General features: G+C 37.6%; 1 protein-coding gene across 1 annotated transcript in view; it reads left to right on the top strand.

Annotated features, from left to right (window-relative positions):
• The window catches only part of MARCHF5 (membrane associated ring-CH-type finger 5), a 54596-nt gene that overhangs the window by 12660 nt on the left and 28296 nt on the right, over window positions 1–13640 (top strand). Inside the window, exon 2 of the mRNA XM_067710011.1 lies at window positions 5429–5631. Coding sequence (XP_067566112.1) covers window positions 5429–5631 — 203 coding nt within the window. The remainder of the gene's footprint in view (window positions 1–5428; window positions 5632–13640) is intronic.

The following is a 13640-nucleotide window of genomic DNA, read 5'->3' as shown; positions in this document are numbered from 1 at the left end:
GAAGAAGGGGAGGAAATGACTCAAAGAGAAACTCTTAATTAGAATTTTGTCAGAAATTACAACCTCTTCTTAGGTGTGGACTTGAAAGGTTTTTGGCTTTGTCCTTTGAAATGGCAAATAGCCAGTTCTCACCTTTTAAGGGTATTAAAATTGCCATCCTATAAACTGTAACATTAAAATATGTAATAAAGTAGAATTATAGTTAAATTGATCCTGCAATGCAAATATTATAGCATTGTCAATAAGAATTTTTAATTTCAAAATGTTTGGTTTTATCTTTGTTGGCTGTTTTTATCTAAGAAATGACCTGATCCAGTAGCCAGAATCAGGAGCATATTTTTGCCCTGTGTGAGAAATTGAAAAACTTGCAAGACTCAAAGTACTTGCAGTGGAAATTAGATTTATTTAAGCCTTTTCAGTTCAAGTTGCGGTCAGTAGGAAACAAAGCCATTGACAAAAAATAGTGTCCTTTTAAAAGCTGTTTAAGAGTCTACATTATATGATTGTTCAGGGCTATCCCTTATATCCAGTTTCTCACAATCTATAACAAGATTGTTTGGGTTGTGTCTGATAGGAATCTGCCCCAAACTGGTTAAACCAAAAAAAAAAAAAAATCTGTGGGTTTATGTAAGTGAACAGTGCAAGGGTATATTTAGCTTTAAGCACAGCTTGATCCATGTCTCAAACGAAGTCATCAGTATCTTTCAGCTTCCTCTGGGTTCTTTAGGCTCCACATTGTGGCTCTCCTGGCAGCAGAGCCTCACACCCTCATTTAGGTTCACACTTTTCCTGCCTTCAGGCTCAGTGGAAAAGAAAGTCTTTGTACCAACTTTCCCAGCAAAAATTCTGAAGTTCACTCTAGTGAAACTAGCTTTATGGGCCCAGCCTCCCAATAACTGTAATCTAGGACATGGGATACTCCCTTAAACCAATCTAGGGATTACTCTTCCTGGAGCTGGGGATGTGGGACTAACTGCCTAAATAAACCACATACATGGCTGATGTTGGAGAGAAGAGTGGTTTTCCTTTAAAAGTATGGTATACTTTTTGTCCCTAAAAAAGAGAAATTGTGCTGTACATTAAACCACAAGCTTCTGCTCTCTCCTCTATTCTAAGATCTTGAGAAACTCTAAACCCATCATTTTCAAACAACCTCTTTTCTCCTTAAATGGAAGGAGGTGGGGAATTGGGGAATAAATAGCTGAAATAGATTGCATCAAGGAGGGAGTAGGGTATGGGGAAGCAAAGGGGGAAGGCATAATTTTAAGACCTTCTTAGGTGATATTCCTGGTCAGCCTATTAGAAGTTTTTTTTTTAAATGAGGGAAGAGAAGATTCCTATACAAACTTTGTTCCCTCCCCTCATTTCCAGCCCTGAAGACTAATAACTGTCTTACAGGCTGTCTGCCTAAAAACATTTATGTGAACATTTTTATATGCTTTAATTTCCCATGTACCTGGCCCTTATTTCACAGACTAATATTCTTTCCATATTATGTAGATTAAACTCATATACCTAGTAAGGTAGTAAATCAGTTAATAAATTCTTTAGAACCTAACATTTTCTGTACTGTTATTTATATTAAAAATATTTAGTCATCAGAAGCAATTATTTCTACCTTAAGTAAATCCAGTAATTATCCCTTTCACACAGTCTGCTTTCTCCAATATGTTTGCTTTTTTTTACCTGCCATTTTTCTACACCAGCAGTTCCCAAACTTTATTGAATATTGGGATCACCTTGAGAGCTTGTTAAATCACAGATTTGTAGGCCCTCTTCCTCTAGAGTTTCTTATTTACTAGATCTGGAGTAGAGCCAGAGAATTTGCAAGTTCCCTAGTGATCCTGAACTACTGATCCTGAGACCTTTGTTTTGACAATCCCTGCAATAAAATCACTTGCCCCTGCTAATTTCTGCTATCACTCCTCCCTGAAACCTTTCCTGATCTATCCAAATTGATCCTTCCTTCTTAAAATGGATGTACCTATGGTAATTTCACTGGAACCTTAAATCTCTTGTATCTACTGGATGTAGCCCCAATTAAATTATAGGATTTTCTAGATAGGTACAATCTTCCATTTATTTTGTTTGTGCAACCACATGGAATCAGTGAATGCTCAGTAAATGTTGCTGGCAATTTCTATAATTTTCAGTTGCTTGTTTGTTTTGTACTATTAAGTTAGAAGTTTTCATTTTATATAACATTTACTTGTATCTAAATTATAATTTTTAGGTGAAGTAATTTGGTGGTGTTATCAGAAGCTTACGTATTGTGGGCAATACTATTTGATCTCAGATGACCATTATCAGATGTACTGTTTAGCGATTAGAATAAATAGAAAATGGATGTGGTACGTTGGTAGATGTTGAATATCAGACTTTCTGAGAGTATTATTATCAATAAGTTTTTTTTTAAATATCTATAGGATAATTTCAGTTAATCTCTAATGAGCATTAGCTTCAAAATCCAAATTTGTAAGCTGTATACTCACTGTCACTATGAATCAAACAATAAAAACAAGGTTATGGGTATTAACACTTCCAATTAGGTTTAACACCTAATAAGTTTTCACTGTAAATCATCGTTCAGCTATCTTATCTACCATAGTTGTGAAATTAGAAAAAAAATCCGGAAAGTGCCTCTTTTAAATGTTAGTTGAGTACCTTCTAAAAAGTAAAACTGTGGAAGTGTTTATTTAAGGGCGAAGTACACTAATGTCTGAAACTTTGAAATGCATCAAAAAATAAGATTGATGAAAGAATATGTAGTAAAGTACATATGTAGCAAAATGATAAGAATTGTAGAATCTAGGTGTTAAGAATATGGATGTTCACCAGTTTTTCAACTTTTTTCGAAAGTTTGAAATTTTTCCTATTAAATGTTGGGGAAAAATAAACTTATCCGGAATTTATGGGGATTATAGCTATACAAATATTCCCATTATATTGGTATATGAAGCTGCCATTTATGTAAATTAAAAACAGATAAATATAGGCAATTTCATTTGGTTCAACTTAGTATTAAGGTTCTTTACATTTTATTTTGTTTTTTCCTGATGACTGGAAATTGGCTTAATTTAAGATTCAGTTCACCTTAATACTGATTAATTATGCTGGTCTAGATGTACTTAGCTACATATATGTTCCATTGTTGATATGAAAAACTTACAAGAACCTAGAAATCTAGTTTCTAGATATTCTGCCTATATTTTGTTACCAGAATATGGTTTTCATTTCCCAGAGGTATACAATTATATTTACAAAATTACCTTGGTTAAATGGGGAAAACATATACTAACACCTCAAATAACTGGTTTATTTGCTGTATACTTGTCAATTGAAATTTTATGAAAAAAACTAGGTTGAAACCCACTCAAATCATGGATATTGATGATGGTTGCCAGTGTGAATGACTTAGTGCTACTGAATTGCAATCTTAAAAATGGTTAAAGTAGTAAATTTTATGTTATGTATATTTTACCACAATAAAATTTTAAAGAATAAAGAGGTGGAGGAGGAGGCATTTCTGGATAACCGTAAGATAGCACGAGGGCCCAGACAGCTTGGCTGAGGTGGGTCAGAGAGTCAGGCGTGCTCAAACAAATGCTCCCTACCTCGTTTTTACCTAGGTAGGTCAAATGGAATCTGACTGAATTTGAAAGCTGAGTAAAAGCACAATTTTGGATATTGTTGCCACGTATTCACTTCAGTTTTTTTTTCCCTATTCTAATTGCGAAGTTTTTAATTGGAGCACACAATTAAAATTCATATTGTTCTACAGACTGGAGACCTCACCGGTATATAGTACCTGACTATATAGTCTTTCCCACTGAGCATAGTTAAGTTCTGACAGAGCCACTTATCTAATTAAGTGAAATGTGCACAGTAAGTGACAAGCTTTAATTAGCAGTTTCCTATTGTGCAGTCAAACTTTAAGGTAGTAAAGGCGAGTGAATGGTGTCATTGAGTTAAATTGTATTGCCCTAATGGAAATCGGTGTCAAAACTTGTGTTAATTGACAGGAAAAAAATAAGGAATTGCAACCTAATTCCACAAGAACAAATTAGAGTTCATGAAGTATCCTCAAAAGCAAAATGGGGAAGTGTTTAAAAATTAACCATCTCAATAGAATTTTTTAAAATATAAGCATCCCAGACTTGACTTTTAGATTTTGAATATAATAAATATAATTTAATTCCCACAAAAAAGGAAAACCAATCATACCTATAATGGAAACATGTAGGCCCAAATTTTTTTTTTTTTTTTTTTTTGCAGTACGCGGGCCTCTCACTGCTGTGGCCCCTCCCACCGTGGAGCATAGGCTCCGGCCGCGCAGGCTCAGCGGCCATGGCTCACGGGCCCAGCAGCATGTGGGATCATCCCGGACCGGGGCACGAGCCCGTGTCCCCTGCATCAGCAGGCAGACTCTCAACCACTGCGCCACCAGGGAAGCCCTTTGGCCCAAATTTATCATATCACTATCCTAAAACAATTTATCCTGATATCTTCATCTCTTCTTTCCTTTGTGCTTTTTAATTTAATCATCTTTCTCTCTTAGAGTCATACTTTACCAGAAAGAGAAATGAGTGGGGTTTTTTCCTGTCTCAGTTGAAAACTGAATGAGACCATATGTGAAATCATTTATGTAATGCTTTAGTTTTACAAGTTCAAGAGGTTAAGAGGTTAATGTTGTTGAAATGGCAGATACACTGAATTTCACATATTCCTATATTTATCACTCCTCGAAGAATTATTAGGTCTTATAAAAGCAGCTTGAGGATTGTCTCTTTGCGTTCTGGTTCATTAGAGAAGATGAAGAATTACAAGAAAGATGGACTTCCTTGGTGGCGCAGTGGTTAAGAATCTGCCTGCCAATTCAGGGGACATGGGTTCAAGCCCTGGTCCAGGAAGATCCCACATGCCATGGAGCAACTAAAGCCTATGCGCTACAACTACTGAGCCTGTGCTCTAGAGCCCACGAGCCACAACTACTGAAGCCCGCACACCTAGAGCCCATGCTTTGCAACAAGAGAAGCCACTGCAGTGAGAAGCCCATGCACCGCAATGAAGAGTAGCCCCGCTCACCGCAACTAGAGAAAGCCCACATGCAGAAACAAAGACCAGTGCAGCCAAAAATAAATAAATTAATTTTTTAAAAAAACCTTAATTTACTAGAAAGATGGAGGAAGTTACATAAAAACAAAATTCAGAAAACACAAGATTCTGCAGAAGAATACAAGGAAAAACAGAAAAAGAAGAAACTACCCTACTGGAAATGTGTTGGTTGTTTTTCTCCTCAGTCTTTTAGTATAGAATTAAAAGTTCCTATAATATAACATAGTAGGCTAATCCCATTAAGTGAGAGCTGCAGTGAAGAGGAGGCTGGGGTGTTAATGATAATGTCATTATTTTCTCTTTTAATTTACAGAAGTTGCTGGGTGTGTTTTGCCACTGATGAAGATGATAGAACAGCTGAATGGGTGAGACCATGCAGATGCAGAGGATCTACAAAATGGGTTCACCAGGCTTGTCTGCAGCGCTGGGTGGATGAAAAACAAAGAGGAAACAGTACAGCCAGAGTGGCATGTCCCCAGTGCAATGCTGAATACTTAATAGTTTTTCCAAAGTTGGGTAAGAAGACCCTTAAAACCAACACAGATATATATATATATAATGTTATAATATATGACTCTATGATCCTAGGTTTATTTTTAAGTGACTCATGTCTTTGCTTTTTTGTGAATTTCTCTATTCCATTTCTGTTGTTTTCTCTCTAAATGTCAGATATTTGTTTTGCTAACAGTTTACATTATCCTTAATATATCCCCAGATCTATCCATTTGTCTGTGTATTCAATGTTTTCATTTGGTTGAGTGGATAAAGAACTTGGATATCTAATTGTGTGGGTAAAATCAAGTTAACAAAACTATAATAAAAGGCTGACTAGAGAGCCTCATTCTCTGGAAACCATTGGTGTGGGGGAAAGAAAACAATAGTGTGTTCTTTCTAATACTTATTTTTATTAATTCTTCTATTAAGGAATTAAAGGGAAATTAAATATTTAATAAAAGACAGTGTTTGGAATCCAATTTATATGTCTGTTTTTCATGAAAACTACTTTCCTTTTTCTGTGAATTGGCAGGCAAGGAATAACCAATGGTCTTTGAGAATGAGGCTAGTGTTGAAACAAGTGTAGCAGATTGCTTAAAGGAAGCTATAACTAAGGCTGATATTTAGTTAGCATGTTCCATTACATCCATGTGATTATGAACTGGTGTCATTCTCTTTGTTTGGTGTTTATGCCATGCCAGTTGTTCAACATTTTTAATATGACACTTGTCTATAATCAAGAGGTATATGAAAGCAGTTTGGGTTTTGGGAAGGTCGAGGAAAAAATGACTTTGTGGAGGAATAGAGTTCAAGGAGAAACTGGAAATAATTATTAGATTATTTTTTTCTAGGTGCTATACATATTGAAATCAGACCTTTCTTTAAAAAAATAAGGCAACATAAGTGCAGATGATGAAGTGCTTTTCTAATGTGAGAAGATTAATAATAAAGGCAAACAGAATTTCCATACCTGTCTATATTTCTCTAACATAATGCATAGGAAGAAGTGATAGCTTTCTATGAAAGAAAAATAGTGTAGTAGAGAAAGTAGCATTTCTCAGACATTTAGAATTTGTGGACCACACTGACAGATCTTTTTTGTTTTTGTTGTTGTTTTTAATTTATTTATTTATTTTTGCCTGTGTTGGGTCTTTGTTGATGCGCGCGGGCTTTCTCTAGTTGCGGCGAGCAGGCTTCTCATTGTGGTGGCTTCTCTTGTTGTGGAGCACGGGCTCTAGGCGTGAGGGCTTCAGTAGCTGCGGCACACGCACTCAGTAGTGTTTAACTGTTTCTTTTCCTACTTCTTAGTTCTGCTAAATCAGATAATCCCACTTTTCAACTATAGGTTGTTGGGAATAGCAGCAAGTATAGGATGATTCTTTTAGATGTTTTAGATATTCAAATGGATGGGTACAAAAATTATTGCAAGAATTCTCACTGAAAACTACCTACAATATCTGATGAAGCACTGAGTGGACAAATGTGTGGCACTCAGCAATGAAGTTGAATATTGCAGTTTGGAAGATAGCAGTGGATAAATCTGTCCTTCTGGTTGTATTTCAGTTCTAGGAAACATGTTTTTAGGTCTAGTGTGGTAATTGAATACATTTTTTAAGTATACTAATAATAAGACACTGATTTCATTCTACAACAAGGAAAGAAAATGGCTACATGTTGGAAAAGTCAAACTCTTCGCTTAAGCTATGTGTATCATGATTTGGTCTTCATATTTTATCATTAAGAATTGTTATTTCACCCTCATGTGATAGGTTCACGCTATTCACAATACTGAATATCACAGAGATCTGCCACTTGAGTAAGCCACAGATAATCATAGACATTTTTTACTGACCTTACTGGTGTCATGGGGAAAAAAATGTACATACTTCATTTAAATAGTTTTTGTTAGCATCTTTCTTCCTGACAAGATAGGAAAGCAGAGTGTTGTATTTGCTTCTTTTTTCCTGACATAACATTCTGAAGATACCTGCTCAGGGACTGCAGTTTGAATATTATATTCACAATTTTCCATGCAATCTTTAACAGACTCAGTAGAAGACTTACTGTCCAATGTCAGGTGTTGTCTGTAAATGAAGCCATGTGTGAATTGACTTTCAGGTGCTATACTCTTTCTTGCTACACACATGACTAGTGCTTTTGGCCATATTGATCCTAGTGTACATTTTCAAGTCAAAGTTCAAAGATAATTGTTGGTTAAAGGAAAATCCCTTCTCTAAAGCATATTTTCATTGATAATCAGAACTGTTTGTATTTCATAATTTACATATTATGTACATACCAAGAGTTGATTCATATTCTGAATACTAGTGGTTTCTTGTAGCCATGAAACAAAATATTTAAGAGCAACATCTGTGAAAGTAACTGTTTTTACTCACTGAATACCACACCTAACATTATGTAATTAATGTCCAGTAGTGTCATCTGATACAGAAACATACCAGTAAATTGTTTTCTTTCTGAGCATATTTATCATTAATTTTGCAGCTGACCATAGTTATACCTGTTTTTGTTAAAATAACTTAAAGTTCCTTCACAGTTTTTAATCTTGGCTTTCAGTGACAAAATTCATAATGCAGGTATTGATTGGTTTACTAGAGTGGTTGAAAATTATATGAATGCTTCAGTGGCTTCTTATCCCTGTTATATAATGTTTCAGTCCCTGTTTAAAAATGTATTATACTTTGGGCTTCCCTGGTGGCGCAGTGGTTGAGAGTCCACCTGTCGATGCAGGGGACACGGGTACGTGCCCCGGTCCGGGAAGATCCCACATGCCGCGGAGCGGCTGGGCCCGTGAGCCATGGCCGCTGAGCCTACGTGTCCGGAGCCTGTGCTCCACAACAGGAGAGGCCACAACAGTGAGAGGCCCGCGTACCGCAAAAAAAAAAAGTTTTCATATGGATTTAGACTCAGTCTGTCTGGCTAGCTGGCCAAAGTCTGCATCTTTTCTGGTACTTAGTGGCAGCCAGAATGGAAGGATGGTGGCAAGTGTGTGTTCTTAATTGTCAATAGGGAATATATTGTGAATATATCCTCCTAGTCATCCCATCCTCCTCCCTAAACCCTGGCAACCAATGATCTTTTTACTGTCTTCATAGTCTTGCCTTTTTCAGAATGTCATATAGCTGGAATCATACAGTATGTAGCCTTTTCAGATTGGTTTCCTTCACTTAGTAAATATATTTAAAGTTTCTCCGTGTCTTTCATGGCTTGATAGTTCATTTCTTGTTAATACTGAATCATATCCCATTGTCTGGACATACCACAGCTTATTTATCCATTCGCCTACTGAAGGACATCTTGTTGCTTCCAGGTTTTGGCAATTACAAATAAAGCTGCAGTACACATCTGTGTGCAAGTTTTTGTGCGGACATATATTTTCAACTTATTTAGGTAAATAACAAGGAGCGTAATTGCTGGATCATATGGTAAGAGTATGTTTAGTTTTGTAAGAAACTACCAAATTGTCTTTCAGAGTGGCTGTACATTTTGCATTCTTACCAACAATAAGTTCCTGTTGCTCTGTATCCTTGCAGCACTTGCTTTTGTCAGTGTTTTGGATTTAGCCATTTATATCTCATTGGTTTTTTTTTTTAATAAATTTATTTATTAATTTTTGGCTGCATTGGGTCTTTGTTGCTGCACGTGTGTTTTCTCTAGTTGCGGCAAGCGGGGGCTACTCTTCATTGCAGTGCGAGGGCTTCAGTAGTTGTGGCATGCGGTCTCAGTAGTTGTGGCTCACAGGCTTTACAGCTCAGGCTCAGTAGTTGTGGCAGACGTGCTTAGTTGCTCTGTGGCATGTGGGATCTTCCCAGACCAGGGCTCGAACCCGTGTCCCCTGCCTTGGCAGGTGGATTCTTAACCACTGCGCCACCAGTTTTAATTTGCTATTCCCTAATGACATAGATGTTGAGTGTCTTTTCATGTGCTTATTGAGTCTTATGTCCTTCTCACACCTGTCAGAATGGCCATCATCAAAAAATCTACGAACACCCAGGAATGCAAGGATTCTTCAATATACGCAAATCAATCAATGTGATACACCATATTAACAAACTGAAGGAGAAAAACCATATGATCATCTCAATAGATGCAGAGAAAGCTTTCAACAAAATTCAATACCCATTTATGATAAAAAACCCTGCAGAAAATAGGCATAGAGGGAACTTTCCTCAACGTAATAAAGGCCATATATGACAAACCCACAGCCAACATCATTCTCAATGGTGAAAAACTGAAACCATTTCCACTAAGATCAGGAACAAGACAAGGCTGCCCACTTTCACCACTCTTATCATAGTTTTGGAACTTTTAGCCACAGCAATCAGAGAAGAAAAAGAAATAAAAGGAATCCAAATCGGAAAAGAAGAAGTAAAGCTGTCACTGTTTGCAGATGACATGATACTATACATAGAGAATCCTAAAGATGCTACCAGAAAACTACTAGAGCTAATCAATGAATTTGGTAAAGTAGCAGGATACAGAATTAATGCACAGAAATCTCTGGCATTCCTATACACTAATGATAAAAAATCTGCAAATGAAATTAAGAAAACACTCCCATTTACCACTGCAACAAAAAGAATAAAATATCTAGGAATAAACCTGCCTAAGGAGACAAAAGACCTGTATGGAGAAAATACCAAGACACTGATGAAAGAAATTAAAAATGATACAAATAGATGGAGAGATATACCATGTTCTTGGATTGGAAGAATCAACATTGTGAAAATGACTCTACTACCCAAAGCAATCTACAGATTCAATGCAATCCCTATCAAACTACCACTGGCATTTTTCACAGAACTGGAACAAAAAATTTCACAATTTGTATGGAAACAAAAAAGACCCCGAATAGCCAAAGCAATCTTAAGAAAGAAAAACAGAGCTGGAGGAGTCAGGCTCCCTGACTTCAGACTATACTACAAAGCTGCAGTAATCAAGACAGTATGGTACTGGCACAAAAACAGAAAGATAGATCAATGGAACAGGATAGAAAGCCCAGAGATGAACCCACGCACATATGGTCACCTTATCTTTGATAAAGGAGGCAAGAATATACAGTGGAGAAAAGACAGCCTCTTCCATAAGTGGTGCTGGGAAAACTGGACAGGTACATGTAATAGTATGAGATTAGAACACTCCCTAACACCATACACAAAAATAAACTCAAAATGGATTAAAGACCGAAATGTAAGGCCAGAAACTATCAAACTCTTAGAGGAAAACATAGGCAGAACACTCTGTGACATAAATCACAGCAAGATCCTTTTTGACCCACCTCCTAGAGAAATGGAAATAAATACAAAAATAAATGGGACCTAATGAAACTTCAAAGCTTTTGCACAGCAAAGGAAACCATAAACAAGACCAAAAGACAACCCTCAGAATGGGAGAAAACATTTGCAAATGAAGCAACTGACAAAGGATTAATCTCCAAAATTTACAAGCAGCACATGCAGCTCAGTAACAAAAAAACAAACAACCCAATCCAAAAACGGCAGAAGACCTAAATAGACATTTCTCCAAAGATATACAGAATGCCAACAGACACATGAAAGAATGCTCAACATAATTAATCGTTAGAGAAATGCAAATCAAAACTACAATGAGGTATCACCTCACACCGGTCAGAATGGCCATCATCAAAAAGTCTACAAACAATAAATGCTGGAGAGGGTGTGGAGAAAAGGGAACCCTCTGGCACTGTTGGTGGGAATGTAAATTGATACAGCCACTATGGAGAACAGTATGGAGGTTCCTTAAATAACTAAAAATAGAACTACCATATGACCCAGCAATCCCACTACTGGGCATATATATACCCAGAGAAAACCCTAATTCAAAAAGAGTCATGTACCACAATGTTCATTGAAGCTCTATTTACAACAGCCAAGACATGGAAGCAACCTAAGTGTCCATCAACAGATGAATGGATAAAGAAGATGTGGCACATATATACAATGGAATATTACTCAGCCATAAAAAGAAACGAAATTGAGTTATTTGTAGTGAGGTGGATGGACCTAGAGTCTGTCATACAGAGTGAAGTAAGTCAGAAAGAGAAAAACAAATACCGTATGCTAACACATATATATGGAATCTAAGGGGAAAAAAAGGTCATGAAGAACCTAGAGGCAAGACAGAAATAAAGACACAGACCTACTAGAGAATGGACTTGAGGATATGGGGAGGGGGAAGGGTAAGCTGTGACAAAGTGAGAGAGTAGCATGGACATATATACACTACGAAATGTAAAATAGGTAGCTAGTGGGAAGCAGCCACATAGCACAGGAAGATCAGCTCAGAGCTTTGTGATCACCTAGAGGGGTGGGATAGGGAGGGTGGGAGGGAGGGAGACGCAAGAGTGAAGAGATATGGGAACATACATATATGTATAACTGATTCACTTTGTTATAAAGCAGAAACTAACACACCATTATAAAGCAATTATACTCCGATAAAGATGTTAAAAATAAAAAATCTACAAACGGGGTTTCCCTGGTGGCGCAGTGGTTAAGAATCCGTCTGCCAATGCAGGGGACATGGGTTCGAGCCCTGGTCTGGGAAGATCCCACATGACGCAGAGCAACTAAGCCTGTGTGCCACAACTACTGAGACCACATGCCTAGAGCCCACGCTCCACAACAAGAGAAGCCACCGCAATGAGAAGCTTGTGCACCACAATGAAGACTAGCCCCTGCTCGCTGCAACTAGAAGCCTGCACGCAGCAATGAGGACCCAACACAGCCAAAATTAAATTAATTAATTTTTTAAAAAAATCTACGAACAGGAAATGCTGGAGAGGGTGTGGAGAAAAGGGAACACTCTTGCACTGTTGGTGGGAATGTAAATTGATACAGCCACTATGGAGAACAGTATGGAGGTTCCTTAAATAACTACAAATAGAACTACCATATGACCCAGCAATCCCACCACTGGGCATATACCCTGAGAAAACCAAAATTCAAAGAGTCATGTACCACAGTGTTCATTGCAGCTCTATTTACAATAGCCAGGACATGGAAGCAACCTAAGTGTCCATCAACAGATGAATGGATAAAGAAGATGTGGCACATATATACAATGGAATATTACTCAGCCATAAAAAGAAACGAAATTGAGTTATTTGTAGTGAGGTGGATGGACCTAGAGTCTGTCATACAGAGTGAAGTAAGTCAGAAAGAGAAAAACAAATATTGTATGCTAACACATATATGGAATCTAAAAAATGGAATGGAATCTAAAAAACAACCAAAAAATGGAATCTAAAAAACAACCAAAAAAATGGTCATGAAGAACCTAGGGGCAAGACGGGAATAAAGACGCAGACCTACTAGAGAATGGACTTGAGGATACGGGGAGGGGGAAGGGTGAGATGGGACAACGTGAGAGAGTGGCATGGATATATATACACTACCAAATGTAAAATAAATAGCTCGTGGGAAGCAGCCGCAAAGCACAGGGAAATCAGCTCGGTGCTTTGTGACCACCTAGATGGGTGGGATAGGGAGGGTGGGAGGGAGGGAGACTCAAGAGGGAAGAGATATGCAGATATATGTATATGTATAACTGATTCACTTTGTTATAAAGCAGAAACTAACACACTGTTGTAAAGCAGTTATACTCCAATAAAGATGTTAAAAAAAAAAAGGAAGAAAAAAGAGTCTTATGTCTTCTTTGATGAGGTGTCTGTTAAGTCTTTTGATTGTTTTTTTTTTTTTGCTGTATGCGGGCCTGTCACTGTTTTGGCCTCTCCCATTGCGGAGCACAGGCTCCAGACACGCAGGCTCAGCGGCCATGGCTTACAGGCCCAGCCGCTCTGCAGCATGTGGGAATTTCCCGGACCGGGGCACGAACCCGTGTCCCCTGCATCGGTAGGCGGACTCTCAACCACTGCGCCACCAGGGAAGCCCTTGACTGTTTTTAACATCAGTTTTCTTATTGTTGAGTTTTAAATGTTCTTTGTGTATTTTGGATAACAGTTCTTTATCAGGTATATCGTTTGCAAA

The sequence above is a fragment of the Pseudorca crassidens genome, chromosome 16 (genome assembly GCF_039906515.1).
Source record: "Pseudorca crassidens isolate mPseCra1 chromosome 16, mPseCra1.hap1, whole genome shotgun sequence".
Classification (NCBI taxonomy): domain Eukaryota; kingdom Metazoa; phylum Chordata; class Mammalia; order Artiodactyla; family Delphinidae; genus Pseudorca; species Pseudorca crassidens.
This window is presented reverse-complemented; position numbering and strand designations above follow the sequence as displayed.